At 37.0% G+C, this 19,068-nt stretch overlaps 1 protein-coding gene across 2 annotated transcripts in view; it reads left to right on the plus strand.

The window, feature by feature from the left end:
• Positions 1 to 19,068, plus strand: part of PDE7A (phosphodiesterase 7A) — a gene marked incomplete at its 5' end in the record, with an annotated part of 120,430 nt that overhangs the window by 58,558 nt on the left and 42,804 nt on the right. For both annotated transcript variants that reach the window (XM_080801141.1, XM_080801142.1), the window contains 2 exons: positions 1,883 to 1,943; positions 5,327 to 5,410. In XM_080801141.1, coding sequence (XP_080657267.1) covers positions 1,883 to 1,943; positions 5,327 to 5,410 — 145 coding nt within the window. The remainder of the gene's footprint in view (positions 1 to 1,882; positions 1,944 to 5,326; positions 5,411 to 19,068) is intronic.

Below are 19,068 nucleotides of genomic sequence, written 5' to 3' on the forward strand. Positions count from 1 at the left end.
CAACAGCTAAGTGCCCCGTGCCATAGCAGGGCGGGAAGGTGAGGCTGTGGGAGAGGTTGGCTGTCAGGTGTCATTAGATTCGGTAGCCTTGGAATGCCTCTCTGAAGACATGACGTTTCATCTAGAACTGGAGAGCTAAGAAGGGAACAGTGGTGCTGTGATCCTGGACAGGGGAACAACGAGTATAAAGGTTGAAACTGTGGTGCACCAGAGAGACAGCAAGGGGGCAGTGCAGGGGCCTTGTGGTGGTGAGGAGAGGGTGGGGGGCCAGATCATGGCGGCCTTTGGAAATCAAAGTTTGCTGTTGGGCCTTATTCCAAGTGTGTGAAAAGGCTTTTGGAGGCTTTGGAGCAGTAGCCGAGTTGTTCACTGTTGCTTCTATGTGAAGAGCGCACCCGGGGCCACATGATGCAGCAGGAAGCAGTCAGCAGCCCGGTTAGAGGTGATGGTGCCCGAGACAGAAGGAAGAAGTGGAGCTAGAGAACGGGAGAGGCGTGCGCAGGGAGAGTTGGCAGAGCTTGCGGGGGGTATTGCAGCGCTTCTGGTTTGTTTTGTTTTGGGATGTACATTTTAAACTTGTAGTATTTATTATTTTTTATAATAGCTTTATTGAACCACACAATTCACAGGCCACACAGTTTACCCATTTAAAGTATACAATTCAATAATTTTTAGTCGTATTCACGGAATTGTGCAGTCCTTGCCATAGATAATTTGAGAACCCTTTCAGTCCTGTAGGTAGAAACGTGGTGCCATTGGCACCCACTCCCCCTTTCTCGCCAGCTCTCCTCACTTTAGACAACCACCAGTCGACTTCCTGCTTCTATGGATTTGCCTGTGTGGGACATTTCATACCAATGGAACCATACACTCTGTGGTCCTTTGTGACTGGCTCTTGTCACTCAACACGCCGTTCTTGCGGGTCGGCCATGTTGTAGCATGCAAGTACTTCCTGCCTTTCTGTGTCTGAATAATGCCTCTTTGTATGGATATACTGCATTTTTATTCATCCATTTATTCTTTGCTGGATATTCAGGTTGTTTTTAGTTTGGGGCTATTATGAATAATGTTGCAAAGATGCATTTTTGTATCTGTTTACTTTTTTTTTTTTTTTAGTTTTTTAAGACTTTATTTGAGAGAGGTAAAGAGAGAGCACAAGTAGGCAGAGCACCAGGCAGAGGGAGAGGGAGAAGCAGGCTCCCCGCTGAGCAGGGAGTCCAATGCGCAGCTCAATCCCAGGACCCTGAGATCATGACCTGAGCTGAAGGCAGACACTTAACTGACTGAGCCACCCAGGCGCCCCTGTATCTGTTTACTTTTAAGCACAAATATATTTTAAAACTTCTGTTTCAATGGTACCCTGTTTTTTTGTTTTATAGATTCAGCGTCTTCTCAAATCTCTTTGTGTATATTAATTATTTTTTAAAAATTATCTTATTTCTTGCCAGCCTCTGGGCCATTTGGTTTTTCATTTTGTTCCATTTATTTCCAGCCTGATGGGTTTCTTCAAATGATGATTTTTGTTTGCTTATTCATTCATGTTTAAATTAAGGGAATGGTAGATAGTTGAATCATATCTCCTCTTCATTTCTGTCTACCTCTGCAGAAGGTCTCTCCCCAAGTGAGCTAGTCTGATTGACATTAGCTTTCTACCTATTGCATGTTCCTTGCTCTGTATCCACTCTGTGGTATTGCTTAAGCATATTATAATTGTCTTCTTCATGACTAGAGATTTTAAGAGTGAATGTCATGTCTAATTTCATTTTGTATATTCAGCTTTTGTACAATGCTTTACAAAGAATAAATAATAAATGTTGGTTAAATTTCATATCCCATGTAATTGCCATGCATTAAAAATGTGTGTATTTTTTTTTTTTTCTAGAGGCGTGGAGCTATTTCCTATGACAGTTCTGACCAGACTGCGTTGTACATTCGTATGCTAGGTAAGCAGTATTTATTTTGTACCCATATCCATTAATTTTATTATCGTGTAGATTACTTGAGATTAAGATAGTTTTCATTCGGTTGCTTTTCATCACTATTTGCAGTAGAAATAATCTATTATTTTGATGTTTAAAAGTCTTAAAACCAGTATTGAATGTTATGTGAATAAAGAGGCATTTTAGAGTAATTAAGAAGTCTCTGATTTAGTAACTGGGACTCTATCATTAGTACACAATTTTTATTTTTTATTAAGATTTTACTTATTTATTTGACAGAGAGATATAAAGAGAGCACAAGTAGACAGAGCAGCAGGAAGAGGGAGAGGGAGAAGCAGGCTCTCTGCCAAGCAGGGAGCCTGACGTGGGGCTTACTCCCGGGATCCTGGGATCGTGACCTGAGCCGAAGACAGATGCTTAAGGACTGAGCCACCCAGGTGTCCCAGGAACCAATTTTAAATTGAATTCTGAGTATTCTTCATAAAAAAGGGTCTGGACTTGTAGAGTTGATGAACTCCTAAAAAGTTGTGCATGTTAACATGGACAAAGATGAGGCTGTAAAGTACCTGAACACATAGTCCTGTCGCTGCGTGCATTCTCTTCTCACTCGGCTGGCGAGGAACACCGTGTGTCTTCTTCCAGTCTCAGTTCTTAAATTTTTTGTGTATTACTCAAGTCCATAATGTAAAATGAATTTAGGTTGTGTATGTATGTATCAGTTTTTTCTCTTCTCCCTGTCTTTGCCAGATTTCTCTCATCACACACTCCTTGATCCCTTGTACTTAATGTACAGTTAAGATTCCAGTAGGCATATTTACTTCTCTTTTCTTAAAGGAGTCTTCTGTGACTCCTCATGCTCAGAATTCCTTCCTCAACTTCTAAGAGATTGAGCCATCCATATTCTTCACCTTTCTCTGGGTTTTTTATTTGTTTTTGCCTCTTTGACTAATTCTTTCTCATCCTCTTAAGCCCAACTGTTCTCCAGTGCCCTGTTTTTACTTTTCTTCCTTTTTTTCCCTCTTTAATTTACCTTGTGTGTCTGCCTTAACTCCATTCTACTGTAGTATGAATTGTTTCCTCACTAGTGTGTGGTGTATTCCTCTTTACTGTCTCTGTCTCTCTCTGCAAACATGTTTGGGATTCTGTTCTCCCGGAAACAACTTTAGATTCATTTTTTTTTTTTTTTTAACTCTGTAGAACATCTCCACATGAGTGTATTGTGGGTACCTCACATTTAATCAAGTAGAAGCACATAGGTAGAGAGGCAGGGAGACTAGCTAAGGAGCAAAGTGCAAGAACAAAACATTTGTGTTCCCAAGTCAGTTCATTTTTCAGTCTTTTGGCATCTCAAAGCATTAACTCCATTCTTCTGGTTGTCAGGTCAGAAACCTTTGAGTCATTTTTGACTCTGTTTCTTATCTACTTCATGTCTACTTCATCAGCAAATTCTCTTGGCTGAGACCTTCAAAGTATATCCAGAATTTCACCATCCTGATGCTGTTATCGTCACGATCTAAGCCATAGTTATTTTTTTTAGAGTTAATTATAGTCACATTGTTGTACATTAGATCTACGGAACTTATCCTGCATAACTGACACATGGTTCTCCTTGAACAGCATCTCCCCATAGCGACCCCTCACCAAGCCATAGATTCCTTTGTTTCTTGCACTCACTCCTTAGCTAATCTGCCTGCCTCTACCTATGTGCCTCTGCTTGATTCTTTTCTCTGTGGCCAAAGTGAACCTTTTGAGACCTAAGTTAAATCTCTCTCACTCCTCCATTCAGAATCTTCTGATGGTTTTCTTAGACAAACAACCGGAGCTGCTATTATGGCCCATGAAGGTCCAACATGAACTGGCCCTACCACTTCTCTGATCTTATTTCTCTCTCACCTCACTCCAGCCATGCTGGCTTCTTTGCTTAACCTTGGACATGTCAAGCATGCCACCCATTTCAGGGTATATTATTCTTTCTTATGCCTGGAAACCTCTTCCTCCAGATAGCCACATAGGTCACTGCCTCACTTCTTTTAGACCTCTGCTCAAATATGGTTTTTTTCAGCCGGGGCTTCTGTGAGTCCATTCTCCCATACTTTCCCCTCCACACCCCCACCATTCTTTTTTCTTTGCTTTTGTTTTTTCCAGGTTACTTATTAACATCTTCCATAGAATGAAATTCTTGTTACGATATTTGTCTCCGTGAAAGGATAAGCTTCATGAAGATAGGGACTTTATGTGTTTTGCTCACTGCTGTATTTGCAGTGCCTGACGTGTGGTGGGTGTTCAGTAAGAATTTGTTGCAGGTTGAAGGAATCCCCACATGAAAGAGTTGATTCATCATTGTGGGATGACATGAACCTGGACAGAAATGATGGCCTTACTTAGAGAAACAACGAGTGAACAGGAAGGCCTTCTAGGCAAGCAGAATTCAAGGGCACAGGGCCAGGGACTGAAGACCTAAAGGTTATAGGTCCATTCCAAAATGAATTTGGAAGCTGTGGAAGTGTAGTAGGGAAAGTGCTGTCTTTGGAGTCCACAGAGCTAGGTTTGTATCCTGACTCACCCTTTACTAGCTTAGTGGCATGGACAGGCTACTTAACTTCTCAAATCTCAGTTTCTTCATCTGTAAAATGGGGACTAAGATTCCTACCTCCTGGAGTTGCTTAGAGAATTACATAAAATAGTGCCTATGAGGCACAAAAATAGTGTCTGGTACATGCCTCCCATGGTTATTTGCTATTTTGTGTAGAAGTAGATCTGAAAGTCATATGAATACATGTAGAAACAGTATTGAACTTATAAAGGCCAAAGTTTAAGACCCAGCTGAAGGCCTTGGGTATATCCGCTATCAGTGAGAAAAGAGAAGATTGGCCAAATTAAACATGTAAGGCAAAATCTTTAACATTTTATTTTTCTGTACATTCATAAAATTATAAGGTGCTTAAGAATGGGTCATGCATTTTCTTTCATATCTCTTATAATCTGGTATGGTCCTGGGCATTTGGTAGACAATATTTTTCTCTCTGGAGGCTCAGTTGTTATATACTTGTCATGTTTCTGAATGCTAACTTTAAAATTTAGATTGTTATTATTATTATTATTACTGTTACTATTATTGAGGTATAGTAAAAAAAAAAGTCTATCTAGCCTTACAATTCAATATTGTATTGTAATTGAATTTGTAAATCCCTTTAAATAGATAAACTCTTAACTTCTTACTCCATATATTTATCATTAGTGAGTCAGTACTTATAAGTATTATACCACATAAATCCTTGTTACATATGGGAGCTCCTTCCCAAAATGGCAGCCTTCTAAGCTTATGTTTTCTTGTGCTCGCTTCGGCAGCACATATACTAAGCTTATGTTTTCTTGATTTTGTCTAGGAGATGTACGTGTAAGGAGTCGAGCAGGATTTGAATCAGAAAGAAGAGGTTCTCATCCATATATTGATTTTCGTATTTTTCATGGTAAGTGTTGGGATATACAGTATTTCTCTTAGGCTTTCAGCAAACTTCAGATTTTCATAAAATAATGTAATTTTTCAAAGGAAAAAGAAAGCTATGTTTGGAATGTTTTAAAAACACTGGGTCATGATAAACGACACTTTATTTCTAGATAGTATTAGTAAATGCTTAAAGGCAATTAGAATTGTAAAGTATAAAATATGAAAGCTGATACAGTTTTTCTTCTCCTTTCCAATTTAAATGTGAAATTACTTTGGTACATTTTTTTTCTTCTTGAAATATACACACACACACACACACACACACAAAATGTTTAAAGTTGTTTTATTCCATGTTTTGTCTTCACTACTCTATAAAAAATGTTTTTGTGCAAATGACATTTCATAAGGTATTTTCATAGTTAAGGTATATCCTGGTTCATTTGAAAATACACTGTCAACTTTAAAGATGTTTCATAGAATGCATATCTTGAAAACAAACATTATGTGGGTCTGGCTCATAATGGAGAGTTTATAAAACCCTTTAATAGTAAACAATATTATCTGCTTTTGGAGAAGCTCCACTTTTGGTAATGTTGGATAAATTATTTGGATTAACACTCCAGTTAAACTAGTTTAAAAAACTAGAAAAACTGGACAAATACATGGAAGGCATGTATTGAGTATATCAGAATGCTGTTAAGGCAGAGATGAACCTGGCATTAGGGCTACTTTCCTCCTTAGTAGCATCTGGCTATTCTGGGAAAGGTTGAGAAGCTGAACAGAGTTTCTGATGGATACTTAAGGCTGAAAAAACAAAAACAGCTGTTGATATACTACCAGGGTTGGGGCATTGATCCTGGTAAGCCCTCTCCTAGAGTTGGAACCCCAAAGTACTATACCTTAGAAATAAATCCCAGCTATGAAATATCTCAGTCAGTGATTAGATCAAGGTGATCTGTGACTTCAGTACCTCTAGCCACCTACTTGAAGTAAAATGTTAATCCTCTTTGAAGGAAGGTAACATTACCCCAAGTCTCATATTACCTCTAAATTTTTCATGTACAGTGTCAAGCACTGAATTAAAAAAGGCAAAAGGAGGTTAGACAGTGTGACCAAAAATGAGAAGGAAACAACAGTAGAAACATCCACAGGAAATTCCAATGTTGGAATTATTTTACATGAACTTCAAAATAACTAAACATGATTTGCTGATGGGAAAAAAGACCTTGAGAATTTCAGTAGAGGACTGCAAATTGTGAAGAAAAAAAAAAAAACAACCGAATCAAATGGAAATTTAAGACTGAAAAAATAACATACCTTAAATAAGAACTCATTGGAGGTGGTTTTAACAGCAAATAAGACCAAAGTGCAGAGAGAATTAATGGTTTGGAATATTAGGTCAGAAGGAAATAATTTAGAATGAAATACAAGTAAAAAGTAGAAAATAAATAAAATGGGGTATGTTCTACTTATCGATTGCTCTGTATCTGTCAGGAATCGTGACTAATCTGAGATTCTACTTTATAAGTTAACAAATAAGTTACTGCTTCCTGGATGCTAGCGGAAGAAACAAGACTCCTAGGTCAGAGACAAAGGACTTTATTATTCATGGCACAGCAAGCAGCATGAACATTCTATTATGTCAGTTCTTCTAGCCCCAGCACATCCTGCAGTGACAACACAGAAGGCTTTATGTGGATATTGTGCACACAGTGAATTTGCATTGCCTCCATGAATTTAGGGAATATACCCCCTTTTAGAGTCATACTGCTCTTTGTCCCAGAAAAAGATGTTCCTTATCCCTCAAGGTTGCTAGCTGCAAACACAAGAAATGGCCTGGATAGGGATCTGGTCAGGGCTTGGGGTTCTTGGCACACCCAGGAAGAACATGCAGAGGCACTCAGGAGAATACTCTGTGGAGGATTACCGCTCCCAATAGTAACAAATGACTCCCAAATTACTGGCATAAAACAACAGCTTTTGTGTGTGTGTGTGTGTGTGTGTGTTCATGATTCTGAGGGTCAGGAATGTAGTCAGCATATCAGGTTGGATTTGTCTTTGTTCCACAGTGTTTTGATCTTCAGCTGGGATAGTTCAAACAGCTAGGGGTAGCTGGGATGGCTCCACGAGGTCCATATGTCTGGGGCCTTGCTTTTTCTGCACATGTCCTCTGCTGGGGCTAGAACATCTCAGATGACTTCTGCATTCTTATATCTAGTGCCAGGGTAGGGTGGCTGGAATTTCTGGGGCTGGCCAGCGTTTCTTTCTTTCCATAAATGGCCATCTCAGGGGAGTTGGACCTCTTCCATGGCAGCTGTTGCCTTCCCCCAGAGCAAGCATTCCGAGAGGGAGGAAGTATAGGAACACCTGGTGTCTGAAGATGTGGGCATGGACACAGGCACAACTTCACATTTTCCTGTTCTATTGATCAGCTGTGTCACACAGCTTGCCCAGATTCATGCACAGGGAACATAGATCCCACTTGTCAAAGGGAGTAAGGTCAAAAAAATTGTTAGTCTTCTAACCTTAATCTGGCACAAAATGTGTTGAATAGATCATCAGGGTCCCAGGAAAGGTATGGGAAATTAGAGTAGAAGTAGTCTTTGAAAAGATGATGATCAAGATATCTCCAAAGCTTGAAAAAAGCACATTAAGGTACAGATTCAAGAAACATTATGAATTTTAAGTACAGTACCATTAAAAGAAAATCACAGTGTATTAGCATAGTATAACTGAAAACCAAAATCAAAGAGAAATGCTTTCACTCATATGTGGAATTCAAGAAACAAAACAAAAGAACAAAGGTGGGGGAAGAGGGAGCAAACCAAGAAACAGACTCTTAACTATAGAGAACAAACTGATGGTTACTGGAGGGGAGGTGTGTGCAGGATGGGGGGATGGGTGAAATAGGAGATGGGGATTAAGGAGGGCCTTGTAGTGATGAGCACCAGGTGATGTATGGAAGTGTTGAATCACCATATTGTACATCTGAAACTAATACTACACTGTATGTTAGCTAACACATTTAAATAAAAACTTTAAAAATATATATGGGGCATTTTAAACCTGAGAATAAACTCTTTTCCAAAATGGAAAGGTAAAAGAAATAAATAAGTTTTAAAAATATAAAGTAGTGAGAAGAAAAAAAATGTAGTGAGAGAGAAAAAAAATGATTACCTTCAAAGGAACAGTGATGAGATTGCCAGAAACAGATTCTGTTTCGTTTTCAACAGAAGGAAAGATAGCTTCAAAGTGATGGAAGAAAATAAATGTCAAACTAAGATTTCACCCACAAACTCTTCTAGAGAATAAGAGGAAAAGGACATACTTCACAACTTATTATGTAAAGCCAGCTTAATCTTGATACTAAAACCTGACAAGGATATGACAAGAATAGAAAATCATAGCCACTATCACTCACGAATATAGATGAGACATTCTAAGTAACATACTATCAAATTAAATCTGTAATTTATAGGAAAAAATATATTTTGGCCCAATTTGTGTTTTCCCAGAAATAGAAGGCTGGCTTTAACATTCAAAAACCAGTCATTGTAATTCATCATATTAGTAGAATAAAGGAGAAAAGTCACAGAAAGACCAATATATAAAGGTATCATTTATCACCTTTTCTATTCAGTATTGTTTTGGTGTATCTAGCCAGTACAATAATTCAAGGAAAAGAAATAGAAGATACAAGGATTAGGAAAGAAGAAGTGTAAGTGTCATTATTTATGGATGACATGATTCTATACTTAGAAAACTATTGGGAGTAATAAGTGAATTTAGCAAGTTTGCTTGGTACGAAGACAGTATGTAGTTGTATTTTTATAAAGCAGCATTGACAAAAATTGAAATAACAAATTAACAAAAGGTCAAATATGTAGGGATCACTCTAACAGAAGATGTGCATGACTCTTCATAGAAAACTGCATAGAAAAAAGATGCTACAGAAGAAACAGAAGACCTAAATAAATGGAAATAAATACTATTGTTCATGGATTGGAAGATATTCAGTATTTTGAAGATGTTGGTTTTTCTTGAATTGACCAATAGGTTTAGTGAAATCGTAGTAAAAATCCCAGTAGGTTTTTTTTCCCCCTTTGGTCGAATTGACACACTGATTGTAAAACCTGTATAAAAACTGAAAAAACCTAGGGGAGCCTGGCTGGCTTAGTCAGTGGAGCATGTGACCCTTGATCTCAGGGTTGTGAGTTTGAGCCCTGGTTTGGGTTTAGAGATCACTTTAAAAAAACAAAACAAAACAAAACAAAAAAAAAACTAAATAAAATCTTAAGAAAAGAGAGGAAGGAAGAAAAGGAGGAAGGAAGGGCAAGCCCAAATTTTAGTCAAGACAATCAGAAAAATACTAAGAACCATGTTGCAAAATTTGCTCCTCCCAGGGGTGCTCCGGGTGGCTCAGTCGACTAAATATCTGACTCTTGATCTCAGCTCAGGTCTTAATCCCAGGGTCATGAGTTCAAGCTGCGCGCTGAGCATAGAGCCTACTTAAAAAAAATAAAAATAAAAAAGTTACTCCTCCCAGATATAAAGTCTTATTATAAACTATAGTTATAATTTTAAACTAGGGTGATATTGGTTCAAAGCCTGACAAATAGGATAATAAAACACTGTAAAATAAAGTTCAGAAACAGATTCACACATATTGTGGGTGTTTGATTGGTGACAAATATGGTAATGCAGCATGGAAAAGATTATCTTTTAAATAAATGGTGCTGAATCAACTGGCTACCCATGTGGGGAAAAAAAATGAATCTTGACCCATTATTCACACGATACGTGAAAAAATCAAATTTAGATGTATTTAGTTTTCCATCTTGTACTGGTAAGTTAGATAATATGAGGAGTAAGAATTGATTTAGTGATATGGAGGTGGTGGTGGGGGAAACCTTATGATTAAATGAATTTAAGAGAACAAGAAGATAGATGTAGCCAGTACAGACTACTCCTTTAGAGACTTTTGCTGCAAAGAAAAGGAAAGAGAGTGAGGCAGCTGACAGGGGAAGTGGGATCACTAAAGCTGGAAATTAATAGCCAAGGCTAGAAAACAATAGAAAACACCTGGAAATTTGTAAGTTCTGAAATAAATACTTCTTGAGTCAAAGAGGAAACTGATTTTGCAGACTTTTAAAAAGTGATGAAGACTACATATAAAAACCTGTGAAAATTCAGGCAAAATTCAGTTATAAAGCAGTGCTTACAGGAAAATTCATAGCTTTAAAAATATATACGTTAATAAATGAGAAAGTGAAACAAGTGCATTAAATAATCAAGTTCAAGAAGTTAGAACAAGAAAGTACACCTAAAAAGAGATGAAGAGAGCAATTAGTAAAGATTAAAACCAGAAATTAATGAGTTAAGAAACTAAAATAAAAATAAACTAAGAACTGGTTCTTTACAACAAAGTAGATAAAGTGCTTGCTGACTTAATGGATTAAATAAAGCGAATATGAATACTTAAAAACTAAGCAGACGCAGGGAGGAATCCTTATAGATACAAGGGAAATTAAAGAATAAAAATAGACCGCTGTGCTTACTCTTATTAATTTGTGTTTAGGAAAATACTATTTTCAAGTAAAAATGTTGTTTATGTTAACATGGGTTTATTATGTTTTTAAAAAAAAAACTATTTTTTAGAGCATTTTTAGGTTGAAAGCAAATTTGAGAGGAAGTACAGAGATTTCCCACATATCCTCACACCACAAATGCATAGCCTCCTCTACTATCAACATCACAAGACTGTGATATGTTTGTTATAATTGATGAATGTACATTGACACATCATAATCACCCAAAGTCCATAGTTTACAGTAGGATTCATTCCAGGTGGTGTATGTTCAATGGGCTTGGACAAATATATAATAACATGTATCCATTGTTACAGCATATAGAGTATTTTCACTTCCCTAAAAATCCTTTATGCTCCACCTATTCATCCCCCCTTTTCCCAGCCGTTGGCAACTACTGATCTTTTTATTTTATCCATAGCTTTGCCTTTTCCAGAATGTCATATAGTTGGAATCATACTGTTAATGGCCTTCTCAGATTGGCTTTTATAATACACTATTTAGGTTACACGTATTCTTTTCATGACTTGATAGCTTATTTCTTTTTAACACTGAATAATGTTCCATTGTCTGGATGTACCACAGCTTATTTATCCTTTCACCTACTGAAAGACATCTTGGTTGCTTCCAGGTTTTGTCACTTATGAATAAAGCTGCTACAAACATCCATGTGTGGGGGGTTTTGTGTGGATGTGACTTCTATGGGTGAATACCAAGGAGTGTGATTGCTGGATTATATGGCAAAAAGTATGTTTAGCTTTGTAAGAAACTGTGAAACTGTCTTCCAAAGTGGCTATACCTTTTTGTATTCCTACCAGTAATGAATGGGAATTTCTGTTGCTCTGTATTCACATCAGTATTTGGTGGCGTGTTCTGGATTTTAGCCATTCTAATAAGTACATAGTGGTATCTCATTTTAATTCAAAATTCCCTGTGGGTGATCTTTTCATATGATTGTTTGCCATCTATGTATCTTCTTTGATGAGGTGTCTGTTCAGGTTTTGGTTCATTTTTTAAAATCATTGTTTTTCTTGTAGAATTTTGAGTTCTTTGTGCACTTTGAATATTATTCCTTTATCAGATGTGACTTTTGCAAATATCTTCTTCCAGTCTGTGGCTTGTCTTCTCATTCTCTTGGCACTGTCTTTTGCAGAGCAGAAGTTTTTAATTTTAATGAAGTCCATCTAAAACCAATTTTCTTTCATGGATCATGCATGTCTTTGATATTGGTTCTAAAAAGGCATTTCAATACCCAAGGTTGTCTAGATTTTCTCCTGTGTTATCGTCTTAAGAGTTCTTTAGTTTTGTCTTTTATACATATACATCCAGGTCTGTGATCCATTTTGAATTAGTTTTTGTGAAGGGTGTAAGGTCTGTGTTTAGATTCATTTTTTTGCATGTGAATGTCCAGTTGTTCCAGCACCTTTTGTTTGAAGAGACTGTGTTTGCTAGTGTATTGCTTTTACTCCTTTGTCAAAGATTAGTTGGCTGTATTTATGTGGGTTTATTTCTGGGCTTTTTACTTTGTTCTACGATCTATTTGTCTCTTCTTTTGCCAGTACCACACTCTTGATCGTTGTAGCTTTATAGTAAATCTGGAAGTCAGGTCAATTCAGTCTTCTAGCTTAGTTTTTCTCCTTCAGTAATGAATTGTCTAGTCTGGGTCTTTTGTCACTTTTTATAAATTTTAGAATTAATTTGTTGGTATCCATAAGATAACTTACTGGGATTTTGATTGGGATTGCATTGAAACTATGGATCAAGTTGAGAAGAACTGACATGTTGATAGTATTGAGTCTTCCTATCCATGAACATGGAATATCTCCATTTATTTACTTCTTTTTTGATTTCTTTCATCCCAGTTTTGTAGTTTTCCTCAGGTAGATCTTATGCATATTGTATTAGATTTATATCTAAGTATTTCACTTTGGGGGGGGTGCTAATGTAAATAGTATTGTGTTTTTAATTTCAAATATCATTTGTTTATTGTTGGTATGTAAGAAAGCAATGGACTTTTCTTTATTAACCTGTATCCTGCAATCTTGCTATAATTGTTCATTAGTTTCAAGAGGTTTTTTTGTTTGTTTATTCTTTCAGATTTTCTGTATAGACAGTCATGTCATCTGTGAGCAAAGAAAGTTTTGTTTCTTCCTTCCCCATTTGCCAATGTCTTATTTTCTTTCTTTTCTTATTGCATTAGCTAGGATTTCGAATATGATTTTAAAAAGAATGGTGAGAGGGGATGTTCTTACCTTCTACCTAATCTTAGTGGGAAACTTTCAAGTTTCTCACCATTAATTCTCACCAAAATCCACAACATATTTTCGTTGTGGGGTTTTTGTAGACAGTCTTTATCAAGTTGAGAACATTCCCTATATTCCTAGTTTACTAAGAGTTTTTAATCAAGAATGAGTGTTGGACTTTGTCAAGTGCTTTTTCTGCATTTATTGGTATGATCATGTGTTTTTTTTCTAAGTCTGTTGACTTGTTGGATTACTTTAATTGATTTTTTAATGTTGAACTGGGCCTGCATGCTTGAGTTAAATTCCACATGGTTATAGTGAATAATTCTTTTAATACTTTTTTGGATTTGATTTGCTAATATTTTGTTGAGGATTTTTGCACCTGTACACATGAGATACTGGTCTGTAGTTTTCTTTTTCTTAGAACACCTGTGCCTGGTTTTAAATAGCACTTTTTTTTTTAAATTTTATTTATTTATTTGACAGACAGAGATTGCAAGTAGGCAGAGAGGAAGGCAGAGAGAGAGGGGAGGAAGCAGGCTCCCCGCTGAGCAGGGAGCACGATGCGGGGCTCGATCCCAGGATGCTGGGATCATGACCTGAGCTGAAGGCAGAGGCTTTAACCCACTGAGCTACCCAGGCACCCCTGTGCCTGGTTTTAGTAGTGGAGTAATGTTGGCCTCATAGAGTGAATTAGAAGTATTCCTTCCCTCTCTTTCAGTCTTCTGAAAGGGATTGTGGAGAATTAGTATAACTTCTTCCTTAAGGGTTCACCAGAATTTACCAGTGAACCCATCGGGGCCTGATGTTTTCTGTTTTGGAAGGTTACTAATTATTGATTCCATTTCTTAAATACAGGCCTATTCAGATTGTCTATTTATTCTTGTGTGAGTTTTGGCAGACATTTACCATGAGAACTTAGACCACTGGAAGTAAATCTCACAAAATGTTGGGCATCCCATGACTGGATTTCAGAGGTGTCTGCACCAGGCTTTCAGAAATTCATCAGTTATAGTTCAGATTTCCCTACCCTGGCATTAGTTCCCAACAAGGTTTCTGTGAGTCTGTGCTCTAGTAAATTGTTACTGTCTCTAATCATCTGTTGGTCTCTCCATTCTTGAGGGCAGTGGTTTTTCCTGTGCCCTCCACCTCTCGTGAATACTAGAAGAGTTGTTGATTTTTCAGTCTTGCACTTTTTACTATTGTTACAACAGAGAGCATCGCTTCTTGGCCTTTTGGCTAAGATCAAGTGTATTGTTACAACAGAGCAACAGCTTCTAAGTTTCTTTTATGTGGATACAGAAACTCAAAGTCCTATTATTGTATTTTAAAGCGAAATGACAAATAAGTATCTACAAATTTTGTTTTAATTTCTATCATGGTAAATATCAATAGCTGTAACTCACATAAACTAAAGCTCTTTGATGCAGTCAGTAATTTTAAAGAGTGTGAAGGAGTTGGGAAAAGCAACGTGTTTGAGAAAGTTGCAGAAGAGTTACCTCTCTAAAATCATGAGGCGTAGAGATTTTGCAGGCATATTCTTTTGGGATCTTTAAAAGACTGATGATTGTTTTTAAGAAGCAAGTATACTCTTACTATAAGTGTCTATAAAAAATATTCAAAAAATATGGGGCGCCTGGGTGGCTCAGTGAGTTAAAGCCTCTGCCTTCGGCTCGGGTCATGATCCCAGGGTCCTGGGATCGAGCCTCGCATCGGGCTCTCTGCTCAGAGGGGAGCCTGCTTCCTCCTCTCTCTGCCTGTCTCTCTGCCTACTTGTGATCTCTGTCTGTCAAATAAATAAATAAAAATCTTTAAAATATATATATATTCAAAAAATATTAGCAAAAAGGATTCCAACAGCATGAAAAGAACAATAGTCCAGCCTTAGTGAGTTTGTTTTAGGGAGGAACACAAGCATGATTTAATATCTAGGTTTTATGGGGTTTTTTTGTAGCAATACATTGATAACATTCATTGCTTCTAGGAGGAAATGGGTGGCTTGGGAAGATGAAAGAAAAAGAGATTTTTTTTGTTGTAGACTCTTTTGAATATTGATTCATGTGAATGTATTATTGAAAAGCTTAAATAAAATTACTTATAAATATTGTAATATACAAAGATTGGCTATGATTAGGGATATCAGTAAAATGGTTAAGTCTAAATATTGACAGTATTATATAGAAAGGTACAGTTGTCTTGGGAGTCTCTAGTATAACCCCTTGCCTTTCACTGAATTTAATGAAATAGTTATAAAGTATCGATTTAAATGAGGGACATAGTGGGACATGTTGTTAGGAGAGGGAAGTTACAAATGACCAAATTGTTGGAAGTACTTTCTAGTGGAATTAAAATAGGATGGGTACCTTCTAAATCATAACAAAACCAGGAGCAAGTAATATAACATCTGAAGGACAAAATGAGAGCAGACCAAAGATATTGATGATAGTAATAAAGGTAAAGGGATGAGATATTCCTTCTAAGAGATGAAGATGCTCAGACTAGGTATAAAATGAAACCTAATGATATAGAATGTTTGAAAACAGTATGAAGCAGTACCAGGCTTGAAGGTGTTAAATTGGATTTGGGGCTTACACTTGGATCCTGATCTGGTGATTTAGACCCATTGTAGGAACCGTGTGGTATGGTATCTTATAACTCTTGACCTCATTACACTGATTGTTTACAAAAAGTGACAAAAGTCTAAGAGTCTGCGTTGTAGTTGGAAAATTGGCTCACTTTATAATTGGTTCTATAGTTACTGCAAAACAGTGTCTCTAAGCTAAGACGATAATAAAATTTGGAGGGTTTTTTTTTTAATAGAAAAAAATGAATCATTTTTTCCTACTGGTAGTGTGGGTACTGTTTATCGCAGAGCTCAGAATTCGTAAAAGAAAAAACCTTAATCTAGTATGTTTTGTGAAATGTGATCTAATCTGAGTGAGCACATGCTGCTGCTATGACTAAAACCTCCCCTGAGCCATCTCCAGGAGCCTTCTCTTCTGCAGATTTGGTGGAAGGCGCCTACCTACCCTTAAGTAGCTTTCCAAGATAAGTTTAAACCTTCAGAGGGACTGAAGCACTTGAAAGACTTTAGTAATGTGTCTTCCCCCATATATATAATTAAAAATAACATCTTATTTTTCACAATGGCACAAAACATTGCAAGCTCAAGTTAAAATAGTTTTTAGATGTTCGGATTGCAAACTTCTAGATATGTGTATTAAATTGATTAAAATTAGAATTGTCTCTATATAGAGCTCCTTAACACCTCTTCTGTGCATCTCTGTGGTTGTAACTTGAAGTCACTCTTAATTTCCCTGTTGTAAAATTCCTGTCTCTTTCTGCTCTTCTGTTGCTTAAATCCAGTCTGTATTAAATTCCATGTATTCTCTAGCCGGAAAGAAGTGCCATACTTCTTTCCTCTCTGTCCTCTTTTATCTCTTCCCCTGCTTGATTCAGACCTTCACCACCCCTGTCTGGGATTATTCTGGCATTACCTTAAACATTGTTAAGATTTCTCTCCTGTAATCTGTCCTGTACTCTGTACCCTAAGTTGGATCTTTCTAAAGAGAGGGAAAGCTTAAAAAGTAGGGGAAAATGCATCACAGTTGGTAAAGAGATGTAGTATGCTAGTAGCATACTAGCATACTAGCATATTTTTTGTCAGTAATTTTGTGTTCTCTGTGTTTTATCTGTGAGGTGCTAATATTTAAATGCTGGAATAGTTGTAACTGATTTCTGGATTATGATTTGCTCCATGCTGACATATTATCTTTACTAATTTACCTGGGAATTAGACATCTACACTGCAATATTGAGCTTTTCTATTAATATTTTTTATAATACAGTTTATAATAAAGTGTTTAGGTTTAAAATATCAAGGTGACTTCTCTCTCTCTCTCTCTCTCTTTTTTTTTTTTATGCCGAAACCCGAGATCAAACTCAAGGTGACTTCTCAAGAGAGCTGCCCAGTTAGGGAAAATTCTGTAGATATTACAGGTTTTTCTGCCTTGAGTTTTTGTTGTTTGGATTGTCTTTTGTCATAAGTCCATCTTCTCTTAAGGCCCATAAATTTATTTTCACAATAGGCTTTTGAGTCTTTCTGAAAGGGTGTAAAGAAACAACAGAAGAAAATCAGTTCAACACACAAATACCTTAAATGCGGCAAGAGTGCTCAGCCTTACTTCTAAGCAGACAAATTCCTGTCAAATTTAGGAGGTTTAACTGTCTGTTCCAGTGCTGGTGATAGTAACATTGTGACGGGCTCTAGGGGGCAGTTCCTCAGTCTGCATCAAGAGTTTTAAACAGATTTTTCCTTTGATTTCACCACCAGAAATGCATGCAAAGGGAATAATCATATGTAAATGTTAATGTATGTCCAAAGATGTTCACTTTGGCTTTGTTTATATAGGAAATGCTTTAAATTGTGGTATTATTGACTGAAGTATTTAGAAGTAAAAAGCCAGAATGTTTATAACCTGCTCTCAGATGTACAGAAGGAGAATCGTGTACACACACACATATACACATACACACGCTGTGCAAATGTTAAAGCAATGTAATAAAATGTTAACAATGACAAATCTGAGTAAAGGGTATTCTTTGTACTATTTAGTTTGCAACTTTTTGTATTTTAGATCTGTATTTGGAAATGATTTCCAAATAGAAAGTTTGGTAATCATGTGTTTATTAAAAAGGATGGGTTCTTATTCAGATTATGTATTTATTAAGTAACTGGTAGTAGACCGGTTCTGCGGTTGTGCCTACAGAACTGAGAGAGTCCAAACTTTGGGAAGATGATTCGAAACTTACTTATGTTCATTGCTACAGAGGATGGAGGGATTTCGATGATCACGAATCCTCTTTGCCAAGAAGTGTTTCCCAAAAATCTGGAATAAATCTGCAGTCAGGGTTATTAGTCTGGCATCTTTGTTGCAATGATTCTGCTTTAATCAATAAATTCTGCTATATCTTTAAGTTTTTCCTGAAATGGATGTGTTGCACAGAAGCTTTTATTCTTAACCAGATTTTACTTTTTCTCTTTTGTCTCTGATGCTTTAGTGGGCAGCTCATGCTAACTTTTGTGTGCATTTATTAGGTATTATTGTTCTGTGGGACAAGAAATCAAAAATTTTTCCCAGGTATCATTTCTCACTGAAGGGAATTTCTGAAGCATTCTTTTACCTTTGTTTTTTGTTCTTATTAACTTTTACATTATAGAACAAGAGGTAATATGTATCATATATATGAAAATGTTGGTATTAACACTTTCTTGAGACCCACTGAGAAGCTTAAGCTTTCATCCCATTTTTAAAAGATCCCTGGAGTGCCTGAGTGGCTCAGTTGGTCAAGAGTCTACCTTCAACTCAGGTCATGATTCCAGCATCCTGGGATCGAGCCCCGCATCGGGCTCCCTGCTCATCAGGGAGTCTGCCACTCCTTCTGCTTGTGCTCTCTCTCTCTTTCTCTCTCTCTCTCTCTCTCTGTATGTGTCAAAAAAATAAATAAATAAATAATTTTTAAAAATAGGTAAAAAGATCCCTAACGCTCAGACCTGCTGTGTCTGGGAATTATATTCATGAAGGTACAGATTTCTGGTCCTCCGGCTTTTAAAAACTGCTTCTGGATGTCCTTCATTCAACGAAGTTTAACCTATGTAGTCTCCTGATTTTATGTTGTGAAAAGTCTACATTTGAGGCACCTAGTGACACTGAGTGATATATAGCACTAACACATTGGGAGGAAAAGCTGATGTGGGGTGAGAAGTGGGGGGAGAAAAAATTGTTCGATTAGAGAGAGTGAGGGGCTGATGGAGAGATGAGCCCCACAGGAGAGTAGTTTACACGGCG

This window comes from Martes martes (genome assembly GCF_963455335.1).
Source record: "Martes martes genome assembly, chromosome: 4".
Taxonomy (NCBI): Eukaryota; Metazoa; Chordata; class Mammalia; order Carnivora; family Mustelidae; genus Martes; species Martes martes.